Source organism: Carassius carassius, chromosome 4, assembly GCF_963082965.1.
Source record: "Carassius carassius chromosome 4, fCarCar2.1, whole genome shotgun sequence".
Classification (NCBI taxonomy): domain Eukaryota; kingdom Metazoa; phylum Chordata; class Actinopteri; order Cypriniformes; family Cyprinidae; genus Carassius; species Carassius carassius.
This window is the reverse complement of record NC_081758.1, coordinates 33,177,298-33,202,322: the sequence shown is the minus strand read 5'-3', so window position 1 is coordinate 33,202,322 and position 25,025 is coordinate 33,177,298. Positions and strand designations below refer to the sequence as shown.

General features: G+C 39.0%; 2 protein-coding genes across 2 annotated transcripts; one reads left to right on the top strand and one right to left on the bottom strand.

Annotated features, from left to right (window-relative positions):
- Positions 1-2,899: 2,899 nt before the first annotated feature.
- LOC132131150 (large ribosomal subunit protein eL42) lies at positions 2,900-5,245 on the top strand. The gene is made up of 5 exons (XM_059543141.1): positions 2,900-2,953; positions 3,353-3,458; positions 3,539-3,606; positions 4,401-4,523; positions 5,164-5,245. The coding sequence occupies exons 1-5, from the start codon at positions 2,951-2,953 to the stop codon at positions 5,182-5,184; spliced, it is 321 nt and encodes a 106-aa protein (XP_059399124.1). The 5' UTR covers positions 2,900-2,950; the 3' UTR covers positions 5,185-5,245.
- A 2,968-nt stretch (positions 5,246-8,213) lies between these two features.
- Positions 8,214-23,854, bottom strand: LOC132131142 (glycine receptor subunit alpha-4-like). Its single transcript, XM_059543128.1, has 10 exons — positions 23,313-23,854; positions 21,778-21,905; positions 19,158-19,225; positions 18,177-18,400; positions 18,004-18,086; positions 17,776-17,913; positions 17,048-17,262; positions 16,683-16,841; positions 9,762-9,866; positions 8,214-8,657 (listed from the first exon to the last, which is right to left on the bottom strand). Exons 1-10 carry the CDS (start codon positions 23,381-23,383, stop codon positions 8,370-8,372), a joined length of 1,479 nt encoding a protein of 492 aa, XP_059399111.1. The 5' UTR covers positions 23,384-23,854; the 3' UTR covers positions 8,214-8,369.
- Between the last annotated feature and the right edge of the window lie 1,171 nt (positions 23,855-25,025).

Below are 25,025 nucleotides of genomic sequence, written 5' to 3'. Positions count from 1 at the left end.
CCTTTATATAGGCTTGCAAATCAGACACATTTTCTCAGTCGTTGGCCGTTTAACAAGAGAGCAATATGTTTGTTCTTTGTCTTTTCAAATTATTTCACTTTAATTAACCCCATTAATCTGCACGAAGGGAACCAAATGCTAACATGTGTGTAATCAGGTGTTATTAATCAAAGCTCCAGGACATGCAGTGTGTGTGTGTGTGTGTGTGTGTGTGTGTGTGTGTGGATGGATGGATGGTTGAGAGTGTGTTTTTCAGAGGGCATGTCATTTTAAACCCTAAATGTGCAGGAATAATTTTCTAGTAATATCTAGCAGTACAGTCTAATGTGAAGAATTCACCTTGAATTCCCTGGGTCAGACAGATGTTATACTGCTCATCAGGGCCATCGCAAGTGGGGTGAAAGGGGTGAAAGGTGGTGACGATTATACGGGGCCCACGATGAGTGGGGGGCCCGGCGATCTCAACCGTCTGGCTGAGGCTAGCCTAAAAGACGATCAGGACAGTTGACAGAACGCTGCTGAATGTCTTCACGAAAGCTTATCATTTTCATGTGCTTTTAAGCCTGGCCACTTTCCAACTTAAACATTCAAAAGAGTTTAAATCATTCAAGCACAAGACGTGGAAAACCTTAATTTGCACGCATCTCACAGTCTCAGAGCGGCGTCTCACAGACAGAACACTGTACCGAGCTCTCCTTTGCGAAGTTCTCCTCGAACTTCCTCCTGCACCTGAACGAACAAATACAAATCGCAGTTTAAACAAACAGAAAAGGATGTGAAAAAGCCCAATTCAGCAGCCGCGGTGTTCTGGTGTTCAGGACTCACGCAGAGAAACACATCTCAAAACACTTGCCTCTTTTTGCTTTTGTACCGACAAAACATACAAAGTGTCAAAATACCCGTCTTGGAAAGTACGTTCGAAAAAAACTGTCGGTTATGTCTTAAGTGAAAGTAAACAGTTGAGAAAACAAATCGGATGTGTATTATATTGGATGCATTCATAGTCTTTTAAAGTGACTGCGCCAAATTTAGCTACTAGCTGCTGTAATGTTTATCCAAGAAAATGAAAGAAAATCACTCACTGCTCTTAATTGAATTACTTCGTAGTTTTAACAAGAATGAGTGCACAGTCAAACCAAAAATTATTCAGACACCATATATTATTTTTGAAAAGAAAAAGTTTTAATAGTAGGTGCAGGACACTATAATAAATGTACGTAAGTGAATAGCAAAATAAAGCGTGCTGTGACAAAAAAATATTCATACAATGGACTACTAGTGAAATTGATAGAAAAAAATGGGACCAAAAATTATTCAGACACTTTGACCTCACCATGTTTTGCTTATGTGTTTTTTTTTCCCTGAATTGCTAATGCAACCTTTTCACATCACAGACTGAACAAAATTAAGCATTGCTTGTTAATTGTTCAACAAAGTATTGATAGTTGTGTAAATATTGCCATACTAACAGTTATCTGAAGTTTTGGTTGATTGTAATCCATTACATATCTTTCTATCAAAGTTATCTGACATTATCAAGATGAATTTGTTCTGACAGTTCAACTCAACGAGTTTTTTTTTTTTTCATTTTATAAACTAGAGAAAATAAACTGTGATAATGTAAGAAATGTTGAAGGTGTCTGAATACATTTTGGTTTGACTTAATTAAATTTTTACAGTGAAGACTATGCAGTGCTATTTTATATTAAATTATTTGTTTTCTGTGCCTGGACACCTACAAACATGAAACAACTTAAACATTGTGCAATTAGAACAAATAAATAAATAGGATGAACATATAAATTAAACAATTTCAAACAGGGCCCACTGGTACAACCTGCACCAGGGCCCCGCAAACCCCAGCTACGGCCCTGCTGCTCATCAGGAATGACCAGTGAGTGTTGCCATGGTGATACTGCCGTCCAGCAGAATGCTGCATGTGCCAGTTCATATCATCCTTTCAGATGGCCAGCAGCACAAGGCAGTGTGGTTTCTTTTTCTACTGACCCTTTGTTCTTAATTATTCTCTGACAGACCAACAATTACGACAAACAATAACAAACGAAGAACATCAGTAGAAGAGCTTGAACTTCTTTGTTGTTTAAATATTACCACTTTTATAACCTGACTTCTGATTTCAATATATATATATTTTGGATAAAAGCGTCTGCTAAATGCATAAATTTAATATATGTTTTTGGTCAGTCATCAATTCCTTTTATCCAAAGCAGAGCCTATACTGTTATATCTTCTTCTTCATTATTCCCATAAACACCACTGCAGGTTCATGACTGTGGTTAATAATAAAATACAAAAGAGTTACAAAAATTAACTCTAAAATAAATTAAAATATGACCTCAACACTGAAACAGCACAAAAACCCACGCCACAACAAATAATATTGTTTTCAAAAATTTTGCAGAAGTACTCTGTAAATATAGATATTTGTAACTTCGTTTCAATCTGCCGTAACAACAAATATTTTTGTCCTACAAACAACTGAACAATTTTTTATTTTATTTTAGAGGCATTTCCTCGAAATCATCTTATTATGTGATACTATACGTCGCATTTTAAGTCATTTTCATGACATTTGGATCGTTTTCCATAACACTGTTAATATTGGCTGCTTTGGCAGATGAACCCTCATATTTTCTTAAAAGAACGCGCGTTTTGGTCAAGTTTAGAGAAAGTATCGCGATAAACAGCGATAGCTGGTATAGTAACCTTCCATGAGCTTTTACGTGGTCTGTGATATCTTATATATATAAATATACAATTTAAAAAAGTACTACTTATTAATATTCGAATTTATATGCTTGGTGTGTCGACCATTAGGTGGTAGCATCGTGCAACAGGAACCAGCGCCAGTCATCTGTCGCGCGACCCGGTACTAATGCTCTGAGTGACGTCTGCACTTCCTCTTTGCTCCTGCGCCGCGAGGGCAACCATGGTGCGTAATATTGTCCTGTGAAGCTTCATCCAAAATCTGTTTTAATCCTAGATATGTGAACAACCTAGACTCAAACAAACCGTGCAGTGTGAATGTATATATTCCCAGCACCATATCAAATGTGTTATTTATGTGACGAATGAGGATAATTCTCATCTATTTGCCGTTTTCCAAACTCGCAAAGTAGATGTTTCAGTTGTAGCAGCATATGAATTAGATTTATAATAATATTAATAAAATACTTTTTGTCTTTATATATTCACAACCATGAGCTTACGAACGTTTGTGTATATTTAAGTTAGCCAAAATGTTGATTAGCTCGAGCGCTAGCGCTAGGCGAAATAATGAAATCCGGCTGCACGAGATCTCTGACAATAAGCTTTTATTATTTATCCGTAGGTGAACGTACCGAAGACCCGCAGGACCTACTGCAAGAAATGCAAGAAGCACCAACCACATAAAGTAACCCAGTACAAGAAGGGCAAAGACTCTGTGTACGCCCAGGGTAAGTGGAGAGCTGACTGGGAAGATCAACGGTGTTCACTGTAGACTTTTACCTGCATTTGTTTTATCTGTTGCTTCTAGGAAAGAGGCGTTACGACAGAAAGCAGAGTGGTTACGGAGGACAGACGAAGCCTATTTTCCGTAAAAAGGTATGTTGGGTGTCAGGAGCATGGATGCTTAATGTTGACCAGCGGTTTTCAGAGTCTTTTCATTTAATATCGCACCAAAGCAATGTTGGTGTTGTTTTTATTCACTTGTATTTTAAAGCAATTTTCTCTGATTAAACACTAGGTATTTTTGCAACAAAAAGTACATATACTTCAAATGAGTAGTGTAGACTTAGTAAAGTTTATTTGATTTAGTTATTCCGCAAAAGGTGTAATTTTGCTCTGTACAATAAAACTAAAATAAATATACTCTTTTTCTAGTTCTTAAAATGGAGCTTGACAAAAATGAGAACCACTGGTGTAGACCGGTGGAAACTTGATGTCTTTACATGTTAAGTGCAGATTTGAAGTGAATTTGGGTTATTGTTATTGTTAAAAAAACTACTTGTTTTGTATGACATGCTAAAATGTCTTTATTTGGCATTGACTAAATAATATTGTTCTATTGGAATTTGGATTAACATTGAGCCTAAGACACTTTACAAGTGGTGGTCCGTTTCAGGCTGTCCAATCACAAGTGGACGGTACTAAAATACAAATGAACGAGGTCCAGAAATCATCACATTTGCAGTATGAGCTGGTTACAGGAGATGCATTCAAGTTGCAGGTGTAACAAGTGATCTGATGATGCAGCTTTAAACTTTCCACACATGAACACCAAAGCATTTTGAGTCTAGATCTTCATTGTTTGTGAAGAAGCAAAGGTTTTCCTAATATTGATTGATCATAGGGATATTTGCATATCAGGTGTAATTTGTCCCTCCTTGTTTCCGCAGGCTAAAACCACAAAGAAGATTGTGCTGAGGCTGGAGTGTGTGGAGCCCAACTGCCGCTCAAAGAGAATGTTGGCCATTAAGAGATGCAAACATTTTGAGCTGGGAGGAGACAAGAAGAGAAAGGTAAGAGGAATACACTTCAGCTGACCAGACTTGACATCACGTTGATTAAAAAACATCCTTATAAGTTAAACGCCGAATTTGGAACTGTTTGTACTGATAAAACCTCAGATGCACATGAGATGCCATTTCTTGTCATGAAATGTTTTCAGGGTTTTCACTGTAATGGAAAACCTGGAACAAGCACTAAAAGGCAATTTGTGATTTACACGTGAAAATTTATTTGATATTATTATTATAGTAAACTGATTTGTGGTTTATTTCATTAACTGGAATTTGCTTTGAAGGCAGTCTTTTTTTAAATAATCATGGAATCATTTTACATTGAAAATATTTTTAAAACATGTATCCAGTCAATTCAAAACCGATCCTGGAAACTCACTGGAGGAAGAAATGTGGGAACTAATCAGTGGTGGACTTGTATTTTTTTTTTTTTTTACTTTGTGTAAATTAAGTCTGTTACCGGCAAATTAAAATATAAAAATTGTCCTTGGCTTTTTAAATTATTAGAATAAACCAAGTCATAAATGTTTGGGTTTTCAAATGAATGCTTCCCCTTAACTAGGACAGAATCAATAAAATAGTTTTAACCTGTTATTAATTAACATGCCCCTAATTTCTATTCTCTTCTCTCTCTTTACAGGGCCAGGTCATCCAGTTCTGAGCTGGGCCAAATGCTTTTCTTGTGGTTTACCATCACTGTCAATAAAAGTTATATACAGTTATGCTGACTTTGCCTTTCATTTAACATCAGTATCAAACTGTGTTTCCAAACTAAGTTCCACACAAGTGCACTTCAGGGGACTTTTGCTTCCAAAAATACAAAAGTATTGCATTAGCTCATTCTTTGTGTCATGTGCAACTGTTGGGGTAAAGCAATGTATCTTTATGCACTGCAGTGGAAAATGAATCTTTAAAGAGACGTGCTCCTACTTGGCAGCTGTAGGAAAGAAAAGTATGTTTTTAAAAGGTATCCCCTGGCGTGTTTTTTTTTTGTTTTTTTTTGATAGAAAGTGCTGACTGCATTGGATCGTCCTGAAAAGTCAACTTTGGACTGATTTGTGATTTCTGGATAGAAAGCAGCATTATGGATATAGGACTCGTATTCTGGCTAAGACAGTTGAAAGTCAAAAACATCTTGATGGATGTTTCTTAAAAACATGCAGCATTGGCTTCAAAAGATTGATTACTTATGTATTATTGTGGTGTTTTTAGCAGCTGTTTGGAAGCAAGATTTATGATAACATTTTCAGTTTTAATAGCCAATTTGATATGTTAATGTAAACTAGAGATATCAGTGCTTCCCCATTTATGTCAATATCTATACATGCATGACTAGAAAATACCTACCAGACAAACATTATCTAAAAAAGAAAAGAACACACCAACTCAAAAGACCATTTCATTTTTAGTACACAGATATTTTTAATCCATGAAGGGGAGTTAATATATATTCAGTGTCTTCCTCCAAAATCAGCCCTGAGGAAGATTTTTTTTTATAACTTTTAGTTTTGATAACAGACCGGAATAAATGTGCTCAGTGCAGAAAGTATTTACACAAAAAGAAAACAACATAAACAATAAAATACTTGCATCTTAGGAGACCAAAGGTCAGGACTGATTCAGCCATTCTACATATGTGTCCCTGGACCACAAAGCCAGTCTTTAAAAAAAAAAAACAAATGTAACATCTGAAATCCGAATAAATAAAGCTTTCCATAGATGGGTGGTTTGTTAGGAAACTACACTATTTGGCTGAGATACAACCATTTAAAAATCTGGAATCTGAGGGAGCAAAATAAAATAGAGAAAATTGCCTTTAAAGGTTGTCCAAATGAAGTGCTTATCAGTGCATATTACTAATCAAAAAATTAAGTTTTGGTACATTTATGGTAAGAAATTTACAAAATATCTTCACAGAACATGATCTTTACCTAACATCCTTATGATTTTTGGCATAAAAGACAAATGGATAATATTTACCCATATACAGTCGTGGCCAAAAGTTTTGAGAATTACATAAATATTGGAAATTGGAAAAGTTGCTGCTTAAGTTTTTATAATAGCAATTTTCATATACTCCAGAATGTTATGAAGAGTGATCAGATGAATTGCATAGTCCTTCTTGGCCATGAAAATTAACTTAATCCCAAAAAAACCTTTCCACTGCATTTCATTGCTGTCATTAAAGGACCTGCTGAGATCATTTCAGTAATCGTCTTGTTAACTCAGGTGAGAATGTTGATGAGCACAAGGCTGGAGATCATTATGTCAGGCTGATTGGGTTAGAATGGCAGACTTGACATGTTAAAAGGAGGGTGATGCTTGAAATCATTGTTCTTCCATTGTTAACCATGGTGACCTGCAAAGAAACGCGTGCAGCCATCATTGCGTTGCATAAAAATGGCTTCACAGGCAAGGATATTGTGGCTACTAAGATTGCACCTAAATCAACAATTTATAGGATCATCAAGAACTTCAAGGAAAGAGGTTAAATTCTTGTAAAGAAGTCTTCAGGGCGTCCAAGAAAGTCCAGCAAGCGCCAGGATCGTCTCCTAAAGAGGATTCAGCTGCGGGATCGGAGTGCCACCAGTGCAGAGCTTGCTCAGGAATGGCAGCAGGCAGGTGTGAGCGCATCTGCACCCACAGTGAAGCGAAGACTTTTGGAAGATGGCCTGGTGTCAAGAAGGGCAGCAAAGAAGCCACTTCTCTCCAAAAAAAACATCAGGGACAGATTGATCTTCTGCAGAAAGTATAGTGAATGGACTGCTGAGGACTGGGGCAAGTCATATTCTCCGATGAAGCCCCTTTCTGATTGTTTGGGGCATCTGGAAAAAGGCTTGTCCGGAGAAGAAAAGGTGAGCGCTACCATCAGTCCTGTGTCATGCCAACAGTAAAGCATCCTGACACCATTCATGTGTGGGGTTGCTTCTCATCCAAGGGAGTGGGCTCACTCACAATTCTGCCCAAAAACACAGCCATGAATAAAGAATGGTACCAAAACACCCTCCAACAGCAACTTCTTCCAACAATCCAACAACAGTTTGGTGAAGAACAATGCATTTTCCAGCACAATGGAGCACCGTGCCATAAGGCAAAAGTGATAACTAAGTGGCTCGGGGACCAGAATGGTGAAATTTTGGGTCCATGGCCTGGAAACTCCCCAGATCTTAATCCCATTGAGAACTTGTGGTCAATCCTCAAGAGGCGGGTGGACAAACAAAAACCCACTAATTCTGACAAACTCCAAGAAGTGATTATGAAAGAATGGGTTGCTATCAGTCAGGATTTGGCCCAGAAGTTGACTGAGAGCATGCCCAGTCGAATTGCAGAGGTCCTGAAAAAGAAGGGCCAACACTGCAAATACTGACTCTTTGCATAAATGTCATGTAATTGTCGATAAAAGCCTTTGAAACGTATGAAGTGCTTGTAATTATATTTCAGTACATCACAGAAACAACTGAAACAAAGATCTAAAAGCAGTTTAGCAGCAAACTTTTTGAAAACTAATATTTGTGTAATTCTCAAAACTTTTGGCCACTACTGTACAATGTATTGTTGACTATTGCTCCAAATATACCTGTGTTACTTATGACTGCTTTTGTGTTCCAGGGTCACATATAAACAAAGTTTTATATATATATATATATATATATATATATATATATATATCTTTGTAAAACTGGTCTTAGATGCATGCATATATGTTCACTGGTGCAGAGAGAACACCTTTTCATCAACCTTTTTTTATTTTTTTGTGTGTCTTTGATACGGAATCTTATCCTCACACTGGATTTAAAACTGGCTTACAAAATGGGATACTGGGAAATTCTGAAGTCTTCAAGGGAGTCAGGGTTGCAGGGCAGGGTGAATGTCCTCATTTCTGAGCACTTTGTACGTGATCCAGTAGAACACGTTGAAAACGAGGAAGCTGAGAGGGAAGACGGCTCGTGAGATGGTGTCGATCCGCTTTGCTCGTTCCACAAAGCGTCGGCGGATCTCAAACAGGATGTGGCCGGGCGGCAGGCCCGCGAACATGGCAGCAGCCTCAGAGAGAGGTCCATCCCCAGACAGACAGCTGTCCATCCCGTATCCTGTGAAGTACAAGTCCTGATTCTGTGAGGATAACTGCTCTTCCTAAAGAAAAACATGACAACAAAATATATGAATATACACTACCATTCAAAAGTTTAGGGTTCAGAATTTTTTTGAATGTACAGAAAAATACAGAAAAAAAAAATAATTCTGAAATATTTTTTTATAATATTTTTTTTTTCTGGGATGGAAATGCAAAATTTTCAGCAGCCATTATTCCATTCTTCAGTGTCACATGATCCTTCAGAAATCCTCCTAAAATCCTGATTTCTTATTATTATTATTATCAGTGTTGAAAACAGTTAATAGGTTTTTTTTTTCTTTCAGTCAAACTGTAATCAATTTAATGCAAACTTGAATAAAATCTTTCAAACTTTCAAAATAAAATCTTAGTGACCTTAATCTTTTGAATATTTTTGTATGCATTAAATTATGTGACTACAATGAACAGTCAGTCAGTCATTACAGCAAAATAAAAGAGCCTTGAATAAATTATAATTTATCAAAGAAATAAACATATGGACATGTAATATTGATGTGAGTTGAAATTTTTATTATGTAGATTAGCTGAAAGTGTCCTCTAAGAAAATGTGTTAATTTAATTGAATGAATTCAAGTATATTTTAACATATTTTAATATTTTTAAATATACATTAATAGGCCATCCAATGGGCTACTTAGCTAACATGTTTAGCTGCTTTGTAAAATGTCTATTTTAAATATCACTTATTTAATTCTGAATGTCGTTTTAATTTCTCTCTCATCCAGCTCTTAGTTTCTCTTTGTGATGCTTTTGTTTTATTGTTTTAACTGGAAGATAATATCCTACCAAAAATTTATGAAATTTATTATTTATGTAGCGTTATGTGTGGCAAGATCATCAATCAGTTATCAAACTTGCATTTTTATAAAAAGGGTAAGACATCAGAGAAGCAAAAGTAACACAGTTATGTTGCCATCAACAACAGTAAAATAAAAAGTTAGTGATCACTATAAAAAAAAAAAAAAAAAAAAAAAATATATATATATATATATATATATATATATATATATATATATATATATGTCATGAATGACTAATAAGAATTAAATATTTCTAAACCAAGAATGTTCATGTGTAAATCTTTCATTTGTGGGTGCAAATACCCGTGCACAGGCACTGCACCGGCGTTGTGTGCTTCTGCGTGGCGTATTCCCCGTGATGTTGTTGCTTTTGTTCTTCATCTCTGCTCCTCCAGCCTGACCAGATGCCTGAAGACAATACAAAGACACTTATTTAAAAACTGAGTCATCATTTATTCAAACAATAAAATATTCTCTTCCTGTGGACTCCTCAACAGACCGCCCCGGCTTCTCTGTAACCATGCATTACAGATCTGAAACGGGGTCACAATGTACCTTAAAAAATCTCTAGTGACCATGCACATTTCTACTCTAATATCTTTAATTTGTCAAGACATAACTAAGCCAGTGAGCAGATTCTATGCTGAACCATCACATCTAACAGGTAACATTCTCTGGAATTTGGATAACATTCTCTCAGTTATGAACAAATATTCTTCCAGTAATGGCAATAGAACGTTCATTTAAAATTGGTCTTTAATAATGCTCTCAAATTAATATAAAATACACAAATACTTATACACTCATACATATACATCATTCATGGAATGTTTTTTTTTCCTGAAACATCTTAAATAACATGTATTTAATGTTTCAACTTGTTTCAGAATGTTCAGGACAAAAACTAAAAAGTAATGTTTTCATAATAAAACATTTGCTCATTTGAACTTTCAGAAACATTACAAAGTTTCTATGACTTACTGAGAATTTTAGCAAAACATTTATTTATTTTATACATTTTTTTTAGCTGGAATAAAAAAAAATTTACTTTCTAAGATACATGTATTCTCTAAATTTTTTATTCTAAATATGTTTAGTCAGTTTCAGTGGTTTTCTTTGCCTTTGTCCTCTGCCTGTTTTTTTTTGGCCCTTTTGTGCCAGCTTTCTTTGACTTTCCTCAGTCTTCCCTTTTTCCAGCTTACCTATTCTTGGCGGTATTTTCAATAAACATCTGTGTGTGTGTAATATCAACAGTGACAGCATATTTGTTCCTTAGGGAAAAGATGCTTTTTTGAGTATGAGATCCGGTCAGTTAGGTGTGTTTGTGTTGAATCGCGTTGTGTAAAGGTTGCTGCTTTGGGTGACTTAGTGCACATGAGATCAGACAGCCTACTGCACTGTGCTGCCTGTGACCAAACAGCAAATCAGAGTGTGCTGTTGTATGTACATTGTGCCTAAAATTTTGAGTGCAGTAGTGTGTAAGCATGTTTATATGTTACATGCCTAAAAGCATCCCTAAGGCAAATGAGGGAGCATAGCACCACCAACTCACACACTGGGTCACACACACACAGCCTGCCTGCAGGGCGATAGAGGGGAGATGGAGGAGGAAAAGAAAAGGACAGGATAGTGTAATATTTATTCTCTCTGCTTTTTGTAGAAGGACAGTGTCTGCTGTGTCCAAAAGAAAGCCACGATTTCTCTAAACTAGCTGGTTAAGAACAAAGTAACTAAGATAGGGAAATGCAGTTTCAGCTGACAAATACTCCTGAGAGGAGTCTGGGAATAGCCTTCTATTCCAGGCAGACATAAAGCCTGGCTGGTTCATATTATATCTCAAAAATCAAAAGACAGAGCAAGAAATTGTGAAAATGAGAAAAAATGTGTTATATAAAGAAAATGAAACCTATTTTTGCATTGCGAAATTTTCATGATAAGTACAACCCCCACCACCATCATTCTCATTAATTAGTATAATGCATCTGGATGTTTTTCTTAAGGGTGTTTGTATTTTTTAATGGAACACTTATTAAAAAAAAAAAAAGATATTAGACAGACAGACAGATAGACAAGTAGGTTGGTAGGTAGGTAGGTAGGTATAGGTAAAATTGTAAAAATGTTTTTGACATAGGTATCTTATCTTATGCTCACCAAGACTACATTTATTTGATTAAAAAAATACATTAATATTGTGAAATATTATTACATTTTAAAATGACCACTTTAAATATTAATATATTTAAATGTAATTTATTTCTGTGATGGCAAAATTTTATATGTAGCAAACATTTCTGCAATCTTCAGTGTCACATAAACCTTCTGTTTCCCTCTAGAGATCTATGTTTTTAACATAACGTCATTAACGTTGTCTGAAAAACTGGATTTTTATGTAACAATGTAAAAGTCCTTTTTAAAAAAGTCCAATTTAATGCATGTTTGTGGAATAAAATGTTTAATTTCTTTAAAAAAAAATGTCTCTAGGTTACGTATGTAACCCTAGTTCCTCGAGGGAACGAGACGCTGCGTCAAGACTACCAAACCCCTGCCTAGTGTATATCCGAAGAGCACAGCTTAGGACAAGAGGACAGAAGCGCCTGGAGTGACTGGCATATCTAGGCCATAGAATTTAACAAACTTAGAGGGCGTGGACCACCCCGCAGCATTGCAGATGTCCAGCATGGATACAGCTGCTAGGAAGGCCTTGGAGGCCGCCATACTCCGGGTAGAGTGAGCCTTGGCTCCCGACAGCGGGGGACGACCAGAGGACTCATAGGTGGCGTTGATAGCCTCGACTATCCAACGACTAATAGTCTGCTTAGAAGTAGGAGAACCCCTCTTGGGGGGACCGTAGCATACAAGCAATTGGTCAGTTTTTCTCCACAGGGCAGCTCTGTGGACGTATGCGTCCAGCGCTCGAACTGGACACATACAATTTAGCTTCGCTTGGTCGGGCTCCCGGAAGGGAGGAGGGCAGAAGGCCTGCAGCACTACAGGTCGTGGTGTAACAGAGGGAACCTTGGGAACATATCCCGCTCGAGGGTATATGAACGCTTTGGTCATGCCAGGTGCAAACTCAAGATAAGTGAGGGCCACAGAGAGGGCCTGAAGATCTCCTACTCTCCGCAGAGAGGTGATAGCCAACAGAAAGGAGGTTTTAAGTGTAAGATGTCTGTCTGAAATATCTTAAATGGGTTCAAACGGGGGTTTGCACATTGCCTCTAACACCTCAACCAAGTCCCACGGGGGAATACGGGACCGTACTGGAGGTCTCAGCCTCAACACACCGCAGAGGAAACGTGTAACTAGGGGGTGTCTTCCCAGAGACTGGCCATCGAGAAGGGCGTGGTAGGCTGCAATGGCCGCCACGTAAACCTTCAGCGTGGAGTGGGTCAACCCTGCAGAGAGCCTAGCCTGTAGAAACTCCAGAACTGTACCAACTGGGCAGTTTGCTGGGTCTAGCTGGTGGTCTCTGCACCATGAAGTGAAGAGTTTCCACCTCAGAGCGTACAGTTTCCTCGTTGAGGGAGCTCTGGATTGGAGGAGGGTCTCGACAACCTCAGTTGAGAGACCAGCTGCTAACAGTTGTGCCCTCTCAGGGGCCACACCCACAGCTTCCACAACTCCGGGCGAGGGTGAATTATCGTGCCCTGCGCCTGTGAGAGTAGGTCTGTCCTGATAGGTATCTCCCATGGAGAGCCGTCGAGGAGCGAGACCAGGTCTGCGAACCATACTCGGCCCGGCCAGAACGGGGCTACTAATAACAGACGGACCCCGTCCCAGCGTACTCTCGCCAGAATCCCGGGAGCAGAGCAATAGGGGGAAAGGCGTACAGACAAAGCCTCGGCCAGGTCTGTACCATAGCGTCCAGGCCCAGAGGAGCTGGATGAACTAGAGAAAACCAAAGGGGACATTGTGATGTCTCTTGAGTCGCAAAAAGGTCTACTTGAGCCCTGCCAAATACTCTCCATATCTGCTTCACCACCCCTGGGTGAAGCCTCCATTCCCCGGGCCTCGGCCCCTGCCTCGACAGTATGTCTGCTCCCATATTTAGTTTCCCAGGAATATATACTGCTCTTAATGAGAGGAGTTTGCTCTGGGACCACACCAGGATCTGGTGCGCCAGCTTGTACAAAGGGCACGAATGCAGACCTCCCTGGTGGTTGATGTAAGAGACCACCGATGTGTTGTCGGTGCGCACCAACACATGGTGACCCCTTAGGTCTGCGAGGAAGTGCTTCAGTGCTTGATAAACTGCTAGCACTTCTAGAGAATTGATATGCCATGTTAGATGGCGACCGCTCCACAGACGACGGGCAGGGTGGCCACTCATGACTGCACCCCAGCCGGTGAGAGATGCGTCCGTCGCTAGTACTACACGGCGACAAGGAGCTCCCAGCACCGGGCCCTGATTCAAGAACCAAGGTTTCTTCCACATGTCCAAGGCACGGAGGCAGCGCCGCGTGACCTTGATAGTGCGAAGTAGATTGCCCCTCGGGGAAAATCCCTTGGTCTTGAGCCACCACTGTAGGGGTTTTATGTACAGCAGGCCAAGAGGTATCACGTTGGAAGCAGCTGCCATCAGACCCAACAATCTCTGAAATTGTTTGACAGTAAGTGACTGGCCTTCTCTGACTCTCTCGACTGAGATGAGGATCGACTCGATACGAGCAGGGGACAACCATGCCTGCATCACGGTCGAATCCCATACTACGGCTAGATAGGTGGTTCTCTGAACCGGAAAAAGTACACTCTTCTTGGCGTTCAGTCTCAAACCCAGCTCCCCCATATGTGCGAGAACGACATCTCGATGCCGAGCCGCAACCTGCTCTGACTGAGCTAAAATCAACCAATCGTCGATATAGTTGGGAATCCGGATGCCCTGCATGTGCAGGGAAACCAGAGCTGCGTCTACACATTTTGTTAACGTGCGGGATGAGAGTGCAAGGCCGAAGGGAAGTACTCAATATTGGTAAGCTTCGCCCCTGAAAGCAAACCTCAGAAACTTCCTGTGTTGTGGAAGGATGGATATGTGGAAGTATGCATCTTTGAGATCTATTGTGACAAACCAGTCCTCGAACCTGATCTGAGCCAGAATATGCTTGATTGTGAGCATTCTGAACTTCAATCTCATAATTGAACGATTTAAGACCCTCAAGTCTATAATCGGACATAGCCCCCCATCCTTCTTTGGAACTATGAAATACCGGCTGTAAAATCCAGACTCCCTGTCTTGAGGAGGGACCACCTCGATGGCCTCCTTCTCTAATAGGGTTTTCACTTCCTGTTCCATAACCAGACCCTGCCTGGGGCCGACTATCGCCGGGATAACCCCGTTGAATATTAGCGGCGCAGAGCCGAACTGAATATGGTAGCCTTTTTCTACTATGTGCAGGACCCATTGAGATACATTTGGCAGTAGTTTCCACGCTGCTAAATAATCTACTAAGGGAATCAGTCTCTCGAGACTGACTTCTGGTGTAAGAGGCCCCCGCAGGGGCGGCGAGCGTCTCAGCCCCGCTACGCGCACGGGCAGAAGATACTGAGACCGATGCTCGCTGGGGACCGCTGCGCCCTGCAACACTGGCAGGTTTGGCAGACCGGCTCCCAGAGGGTACCGCTCTACCCCAGCATAGGCTGCCCTCTGAAACCCTGGGCTTCTGGTGTCAGGGTTTCTTGGCCGAGGACTTCTTAGCTTCTATGACTGCCCTGAGATCTTGTTTGGGCCTAGAAGACCTCGGCCGAGAGCGGAGGAGCACGAGAGGCGACGCTCTGTTATTGTGCCTCACAGTATGAGGAGCTAGGGTGCGGCTGGGGCATCTCCCGCCCAGATGCCCCGAGGGAGCGACGAGGGAGGAACTTATGGAACGCCGCCGTTTGTTTGCGGGCCTCCTGAAACCTGTCGATAACAGAATTGACTGCGTCGCCGAACAGGCCAGTAGGCTGGATCGGGGCGTCCATGAGGCAGACCCTGTCCCACTCTTTCATATCGGACAGGGTCAACCATAAGTGCCTCTCCGCGGCCACCATAGCTGCCATGGACTGCCCAATCGCTCGGGCGGTCTCCTTGGTGCCGCGTAGGGAGAGATCAGCGGTCCTTCTTAACTCAGATATCATGTGACTTGATCTCCTCTCCCTCGTCTAGCTCCTTAAGCAGGTCGGCTTGGTACGCCTGCAACACCGCCATGGTGTGCAGACACGCACCAGCCTGACCTGCAGCCGCATACCCTTTGCCCACCAAAGCCGATGTTGTTCTGAGTGGCTTTGAGGGCAGTGCCGGGGCCTTCAGAGATGATGCTGCACCGGGGGACAGATAGCTCGCGAGCGTCTGTTCCACCCTGGGCATCGCTCTATAGCCGTGCTCTCCCATCCCCACCACACTTCCATAGTAATCAGACGAGGGGATGTAGAGGCGGGCCGAGAATGGGCGTTTCCACGACCTGGTGATCTCATCATACAGGTCGGGAAAGAATGGAAAGCCCCGGTTAGGAGGAGACTGACTCGCGCGCAGGAAACGTTCATCAAGCTTGCTTTGCTGCGGTTTAGTTGTTTTTTTGGCGGGCCACTCAATACTTAATTTGGCCACCGCACGAGTAACCACCTCCAAGAGCAGACAACAGTAAATAAGACTCACAAGACAAACAGGTGACATTCACACACAGAGCGCTTGCTGAAAGACGTGAAGCTGACACCAGCTGGACTGATTACACACAATATTCAGAGTTGCTCACGCTAAGCGCGTTACCCAAAGCGCATTTGACGCAGCTCGAGTTCCTGAAGAGGAACTAAAACTGTCTGTACAGTCTGTTTTGCCAACCAATCGTAGATTAAGGTTCAGAAAACCTGTTTGAATACAATTACTATTTTAGCATTTACATTTGGTAAAGGAGAAATAATGCTTAATTTAATAATAATGCTCAATCAGATCAGTAAAACATTTAGTATTCTGCTTCACCGAGACATTTTCCAGATTTTAAATCCTGCAGCTCCTTCACTTTCTTCCCATTCATGTTGTCCTACATTTTTGTGTGTAAAGAAAAGCATTACTTTGTGCAATATTCATAACTTGGATTTATGCCATCACTGACCTTCCCTCTCTGCTCTGGAGGGGGCCAGCAGGCTGCTCTCATGAAAGATCAAAGGGACACAGTGGTTGTACAGTATCTTAAGGGTACTCAACGCATGTCGCATGTTTATGACAGAGGAGAGTTTCAGACTGCCACTCACAGCTCTGTAGCGTTGATCCTCGCGCAGGTTTCGACTCAGTCTGAAGAATTCTTTGTGTTGGCGAGAGACAAAGTTAACTGCTGCATACTCCAGCAAAGCAGCAAAGACAAACAGCAAGCACACTGCCATCCAGATGTCAATGGCCTTCACATAGGACACCTGTACGCATGCACAGGCAGTCTCTATTTTAATAGAATATTCTTAATGGATTAACGGATTTAATGGAAGTTTAGCATCTGTCAAATGCTGTCGATTGTCAGAGAAAACCATTTTAAAAGGTCATACAAGTTTGGAACAACATTAGGGTAATTAAATAATGACTGAAAGTGGACAAATGGATGGATAAAGTAGACCTGCCTTCCTACCTTAGGCAGGGATGCTCTGGATCCAGAGCTCTGTGTTGTCATCGTGAGAACTGTAGTGATGCCCAGACCGACACGGGCTGGGGCGGCATCCATGTTGATCCAGAAGGAGACCCATGACAAGATAACTGTTAAGAGGCTGGGAATGTACATCTGGATCAGGTAGTAGCCCATCTGCCTCTCTAGATGAAATTTTACCTCTATACAGGTGAATTTACCTGGATGAAACACCATAGCAACAGCATATCAATGTTGTAAGCAGTGTTGAGTAAGTTACTCTAAGAAAAGTAATTACTAGCTACTAATTTCATCTTCAGCAGTGTAATTAAATTACTGTACTACTAATTACCTTCACTACAATGCATTGCATTACTTATTGCTAATTATATCCTTATCCCATATCAGCCTCAACCAGTTGAACAATATAAGTCTAGACATAAAACTGCTCTTTTAATTCTTTCAAATTAATAATATAAAATTTCATAAATTGTTATTGAACTGAACTATTGTTTTATATAGAATTGATCTACCTTAGCAACTGCATAATGAAATCCTATTATAATGGAAAGTTTTGTACAGGCAAGCATCAATTACATTTTCTTTAGATCACTATAATTTGACATTATTATTCCTTGTAACATTCATTATCTAACCACTTATGAAATAAGTGAAATCAATAAACAAAATCAATAAACATAAACATTTATGCTGGTGAAATTGCAACAGCATACCAGTGTTGTAGTGTTTTGTACAGTATCCCAGGTCTTTCTCCTCTTTCAGGACAAACTGGGGCAGCGTGAGGTCATCAGCCACCTGCACTGGGCCTTCATCCAACCACTGAAATATCAGATCATTCATAGTGTAGCCAACTAGAGAGAGAAAGACAGACAATAATCAGCATATAAAAGAGAAATTAGATAAAAAAACAAATAAGATTAGTTGAGGATGTTCAGTCTTACAGCTCTCTAACTGCATAGTGCAGATCTGTATGTCCATTGGAAAATTCTTCAGATCCATAGGACATGACAGAATCAGAGTGAGTCTGTGTGAGAGAGAGAGAGAGACATTTCTGATGATCATCCATGTATTCATTTGGAATGATTTAAGTAATCTGTAGGGGGTGATATCGAACCTGATGCTATAAAGCACATTTCCATTCTGGAAAATCCTCAGTAGTTTGTTGTCTGTGGTGACCTCGTGAAAGTTGGCACCTTTCTCATTGGCGAAGAACAAGTCTGGCTTCCAGATGGAGTCCAGCATGGATGGGTCCAGATCCAGAGAATCATCTGGATACTCTTTATAAGCCAGCCGTGGGTCATTCCACTGCTGCCGTAGAAAAACATTCAGCCGATAATCCTGACGAGTTAGTGTTTAGAAAAAATATCAGATTACATTCACAGCAGCTGAGTCAAATACATTCAGTAAAACTTGACAGATGTCTTAACATTATGACAGATGTTAATATACAACAATTATTTCCAGTCCACAAATGATTTACTGATTGATTGATTGATTGATTGATTGATTGATTGATCTAGTTAGTTAGTTAGTTGGTTAGAAATGAATAACAAATTAGTAGACTTAATTCATAACAGCACTGGAACTTTTCATATCACTCCACTTGTCTGTGTTAATTATGGTTGCCATATTGTGTCTAAAATGTGAGTTACTAACTAACAGTTACTAGAGCTTGAATACTCTATCATTCATAAAACTGAGTCTGATTCTGGTCCAAATATAGTCTAACTGTCATGTTCAGGCTTGATTCTGAATATTTTAACTGTTGTGAAAGGTACTAAACATATTTCTGATAAGCTTTTTAGGCATCCTTTACATGTAAATACATATATATATATATATATATATATATATATATATATATATATATATATATATATATATATATATATATATATATATATATGGTTTCCTTGCAGTGTTTTCATAATTCATAGCATGGCTAATGAAAACTCTAAACCAGTGTAATGCTGCCAGTGTGTAATTTTGATATTCATTAATCTAATACATACTGAAAGGTTCTCCCTAGGAGATGTGAGTATATGTTTAATGTGTGTGTGTGTGTGTGTGTGTATGTGTGTGTGTGTGTGTGTACCATGGTGGTCTCTGTGATGGAACCAAAACTGTTGATAAAAATGTTGCAAGTGACATTTACAGGAGGACCTGAAAAATGAAAGAACAACATAATAAGAAACATTAGCATATTTCTTAAAAACTTAAACAAGTCTAAACTGCTTTTGCTGGTTTTGAGTGGTCTAGCTAATCCCCAGCCTGGTGTTTAGCTGGTCAGACAGCCTGACCGAAAAGTCAAGAATAAACAGTCCACTAAATATAAAGGGAAACTGAAAGCCGAATGTAATTCACACGCATCTTAGCTGAAAAAATAAAATAAAATCTAACCTGAATCTCTGCGTACAGATTTTTAACATATTAGATTAGATGAATAATTCACACAGAACTGACTTGTGTCAGCCTCAGTGTCTTGAATAAAAAGAAATTCACTAGCAGCAAATAGCAACAGATAGTTTCCAAGACAAAACACTAAAGAGGTTATCCAAGGCTGTTAAATCAAATGACAAATTATAAAATAAATCATTTTCATGAACATACAGCGGACTATGCTATTTAGCCGATGTTTAATTAGCATTCAGTTGCTCTGTAAATATTTAATTGCAGCATTTTATTTATTGATTTAACATTCATGACATTAGTGATATATATAGCTTATCAGAGGGGACATTTCCCCCCACACACATGCTGACAGCCACATCTCTGAGATGTAGAACAGATATGAAATATACACGAGCTCAGAGATGCCTACAGAAAGAGCGCGAGAAAAAGAGAGGAAGGAGGAAAGAAAAAGTATATATAAAAAAAGAAATTCCAGTTTTAAAAAACATAAGTAAGAGAATGAGAGGAAAAGACTTATTTAGGTCTTCGGGTTAACATGTACTCGAGCAGACAGCATAGCAAACTAAATGGCCCTGATGTCAGCGGAGAAACTGCCCCTCACAAATCCTCACAGAGGCTGTTGTGACACTTTTTACGGAGAGAAATCTAGCATGAGCTGACAGTCGTATCCTGCATGTTTCTAAAATCATTCTCATCGTCTGGGACTGAAATTCTGTCTTGTATTCTGTTGGTTTTCATCTCTGAACGCCTGTGGGTTTCTCTTGATGAATGGTCACTGGGAGTCTGTGTAAAGTGGGGATGGTAATAAATAGACTGGAGAACCCATGGGGGGGTCACATAGTTTAATGAGATCTTATGTTGGTCTGTGTTTTCGTGCCGCAGCACTTTTTCACACGCGAGGCTCACAGAGAATGTAAATATATTCTTTGCTGACCGCATCACATTTTCGTAGAGTTCTTGCCAAAACAATCTATGTAAAAGAGATTAAGCTTCAACAGCAGTTTTTACTTACTTCTGTGTTGTTTTACATGATTTTTTAAAAATGACCAAGATATCATTAAAAGAAAGTAACAGAAGAGAGTGAGAATGAGTTGAAGACAGTATCAGACTCCTAAAATCCTGGAGTTCCAGGCTCACGTATGTCTGACAGCAGGATTCAGTAGAAGGAATTCAAGGCTAACACAGCTTTGCCAAAGTATTAAATAGTGAGAGAATTACTGGTGAGGATAAAGGAATAGTTCAGCTAAAAATGACATTTCTGTTCTTGACATGTCCACTGGTGAAGAAGAAACCTGCTGAAAAGGGCTGCTGCTTTGAAGGAGTGTCTGTTAAACTGAGTGTGGTGGATGTCTTTGGGATGGTCTGTGATTGCTTTTACTCTACAGTTAATGAGAAAACAAGACAATCCCGCACACTATCAACTTGTAAAAACAATAAAAATAATAAAAATACTTTAATGGCAACATTACGATCGTATGATCTTCATCAGGCATCAACATTGTATTCAAACTCCATTGTATTTAAAACATGACAAATCACAGTGAAGAATCATCAATATCCAATCAAGATTAGTAATTGAATAAGCATCAACACCACACCACTCTACAGTTAATAAAATCATCATATATGAAAAAATGCTTATTTGGTTTCCAAATGTCCAGTGTAAACATATATTTTTGATTTAATAAAAAAATCTGGGGTCAATAAGATAAATGGTTCGAAAGAAATACTTCTGTCCAGCAAAGGATGAATTCAGCTGATCAAAAATGACAGCAAAGGCGTGTTACAAATGTATTTATTTTTTTTTCAAATGAATGCGCTTCTTTAATATTCTATTCATAAGTCTTAAAGAATCCTGAAAAATATATCAGCATTTTCACAAAAGTATTAAGCAGCACGACCATTTTTTAAACTGTGGTGAAAATAATAAATGTTTTTTGAGCATATTAGAACGAATACTGAAGAATCATGTGACACTGAAGACTTGAGCAACAGCTTAGTCATTCTTTGCCGTCACAGAAATAAACTTCATTCATAAATCTACAGAAAATGGTTATTTGAAATTGCGATTAATATTTGGCAATATTAAAAACATTCCAAAATCTTACTGACTGTAAACTTCTAAATGATAGTGTATGATAGAAATGTACTATTGTTTGCCTCTCATTTGAGCATTTCACAGTTCTTTGATGTACTTATCGTTTGCTCACATTTTAAGAGAAATCACATTTTCTCTGATAGAAATTAAAACTATAAACAAAACAAAAAAACTATGCTGGAGCAGATTTGAGTTGAATTCAAACCTTTAAAGTTGGGCCTGATCCGAGCATCATATCCAGATGTTTTTCCCATTAATTTGTCCAGAAAATCAGATGGTGACATGGGCTTCACCCTGCTGCTGGGAGATTTCAGCTCCTTACTAAACACACACCTGAGAGAGGTTAAAAAAAATACACATCAGAACATCCGATCTGCATCCACCTCCAACAGATCATTGTATTAGAAAGCTGTTTTTGTTTTAAAGTGGGGTCCAAAGTCAAAGAATGAATATGCTCTGCTTTTGCATTTTTCAAAATCTTTAACTTTTCGTTTATATTCTGGTTTTGTTAGCAACCAGATTTAACACCACCATTTATATTGAACAAATGAAACTCTTTGCATTCATCTCTTCGTTTCTGTCTTCAAAAACTAAAATTTGGGATTTTAAATGACTAGAATTACATGGCCTTCTGGGCTGTATATGTGCATGGTTTATTAATAGGTATGCTCTCTATGAGCTCCTTCAGTTCATTTTAACATTCACTGCTGCCAAAAGCCTCTATTATCATTCCATTTTTGACTGAATGCTTTGGCAATAATGTATGCCAAATTAAAAAACTAATGGTAGAGGTAAATTTGGTTTCTAACAAAATACCTGAGGAGTTTACTTAAAACCTTTAATAAGGCTTTAAATGAGCACATCAGAACATCTGTCCCATGTTTTATTAAAACCCCTCTCCACCTGACACGTCCTGTCTGTTTCTCTGTGAGGCTGCAGTAAAAAAAAAGAAAAGGAAATAGCAGTGACAGCTTTATTGCTTTGGACCTAATTGCAGGTTGTTTTAGGTGTTAATAATTTATTTAAAAAGAGTTAAGTAGAAGTCCAAGCAGAGAAAAGGACGGCACTTTCTCTCACACACTTCTTAATCCAATCTTATTCCATATTTAGATAAATTTTCTGGTCTAGTTCCTTCTCAATTTTCCTGTCTGTTTGTGAGCAGGACTGTGGCAATTTCGATTTGTGAAAGTATAAAGTCTGTTTCACGCAGCGTATGGGGAATGGAAATAAGACACAGAATGAATGCATCCTCAGGTGAATCTTACAAGCCCTTATTGTCATTCTAAAGAAATGTCTTATAATTCAATCTCATTACGTGAACTTCAATAAATCTGCAATTTCAGTAACTGTGAAAATGACTTCAGACAGAGCTGTCTCTATTTGTCAGCCTCATACTTCAGAGACCTAGATACGAAAAGCCAACAAATACACACACACACACACACACACTCAGAAACATAAGAACGCTCTCCAGGATTAAAATAAACCTATAACCCATGAATCATACTAAACTGAACACATAAGCCAAATACAGACGACTGAGCACACAAAAGCAAACAAGTATAAAATTTACATATTAGGGAAGAATTGGTCATTTTAACCAATTACATACATAAACACCCGAGTTTATCTGAAGACACTTCAAATTATATTTAGATTTTCAAACAGCCTCTACAAGTGTTTTAATGAATCACATGGTGACACCAGTGAGAAATGATGGCACACCTGTGAAAAACTCACCTTGTGACCCCTTCAAACATCCACCAAACCAGTAAGAGCTCCAGCAGGATCCTCCAGAACAGAGAAAACATCCTTTCACTACTCAGCTGCTCTCTTTTCCTCCCTGGTATCCTGTGGCAAAATCTCAGTAAGCAGATGTGTTTTGGAGGGGCAGGACGCCCATTCTGATGCACTCCGGTCTCTCCTCCACTGCCATCTGACTGAGCACTGCATCTTGAGACGGGCACACTAAGAGATGTTAGTGTTAGTGTATGTTTGTGTGTCAGTGTGTGTGTGTGTGTGTGTCTGTGTGTGTATAGGGGGTCTTCTGCTCTTTCTTTTTCTCTGGCCACATGCTAGCCTGAGGTGAAGTCCTACCATGGAGAAAAGAAAAGGCAACAGGGCGTAAGATGCATTTAAAGACTTTTATCAGAATAAACAACTGTGACACGACTCCACCTGAAGGGCTCCAGATCCACATCCCAAGACGCACTGCAGCAGAGGACAAACATCCATCCACCTCTTCTGATATCTGCATTCTTGAGTAAATTCGGAAGATCAAGTGCTTCCTGTTATTTAACAGCATGAATTTCAACTTTTAGATTTTTTACATTTATATTTTAGGTCCTGTGGCTAGTCAACATCTCTTCTGAAATTTCCACTATTTTTAATCGCCTTTGTGTCTTGCAGTTAACTACAACAGTCCTTTGGTGATCTTTGTATTTATTTATTTATTTTTAAGTACACATATTGCATGTATAAACTTCTCAGTTAATATAAAATATGATATACACACTACCATTCAAAAGTTTTCTCTTATGCTCACCAAGGCTGCATTTATTTAAATATAAGCAATATTATTAAAATTTTAAGTAACTGTTTTAATATTTTAAAATGTAACTTACTTCTAATATGCTGGTGTTCAATAATCCATTATAAATGCTGAAAACATTGTTATTTATCACTATTAAGAATAAACTATATATTATAAAAATGTAAAGTTTTTCAGTATTCTTTGATGAATAGAAAGTTAATGAGTTTATTTAGTTTTCTAGGTGTTTGTGTGCGCATGCATTTTTGTGATATCAGGAGACAGATTTGTATAGTGATGAGGGTATAACATAGGTATTACAAGGAGGTGACTTTTCAGGACATTTCCCCATGTCCCCACTTTTCAAAACGCATATAAATCACACAGAATGGAGTGTACTGAAAATCTGAAACAGCACAAAGTTTCCTGAGAGGGAAAGGGCTAGGTGTAAGGTGATAGAATATACAGTTTGTACAGTATAAAAACCATTATGCCTATGGGATGTCCCCACTTTTCACAAAAACAAACCAAACCTGTGTGTGTGTGTAAAAAGTTAACCATTTTTTTTTTTAGAGAAAAATGTGTTTCCATCATTTTCCTACCATCATAATTCTTAACATGAACCGTCAGCTGTATAGGAGAAACATGGAATAAAGAAGAGAGAGAAAATTAAGACTAAGAATATAGAGTGGGTGTAAGAAAAACTGAAAGAGAAATCTGACTGAGCTTTATGTGTGTGTTGAGTCACAGTGGATAACTAGGCCAATGTTAATTTTAATGTATGTTCACTCCAGAGTGAACCAAATTAAAGAATAACAGCCCCAGTTTTGTCAGAAATCACACAAACATTGTCTTGAATTAGAGCAAATGCCCAAACTACACCACACACACATTTTCACTCTCAGATAATATAATTATCCAAG

Coding starts and splice junctions, on each gene's coding strand:
- LOC132131150 (XM_059543141.1), top strand. Junction 3,459..3,538: donor AGACTCTGTGTACGCCCAGG/GTAAGTGGAGAG, acceptor TGTTGCTTCTAG/GAAAGAGGCGTTACGACAGA. Junction 3,607..4,400: donor AGCCTATTTTCCGTAAAAAG/GTATGTTGGGTG, acceptor TTGTTTCCGCAG/GCTAAAACCACAAAGAAGAT.
- LOC132131142 (XM_059543128.1), bottom strand. CDS start 23,383: ATGTTTTCTCTGTTCTGGAGGATCCTGCTGGAGCTCTTACTGGTTTGG. Junction 21,906..23,312: donor ATGTTTGAAGGGGTCACAAG/GTGAGTTTTTCA, acceptor AACCTCTCTCAG/GTGTGTGTTTAGTAAGGAGC. Junction 17,914..18,003: donor CACTATGCAGTTAGAGAGCT/GTAAGACTGAAC, acceptor TTCTCTCTCTAG/TTGGCTACACTATGAATGAT.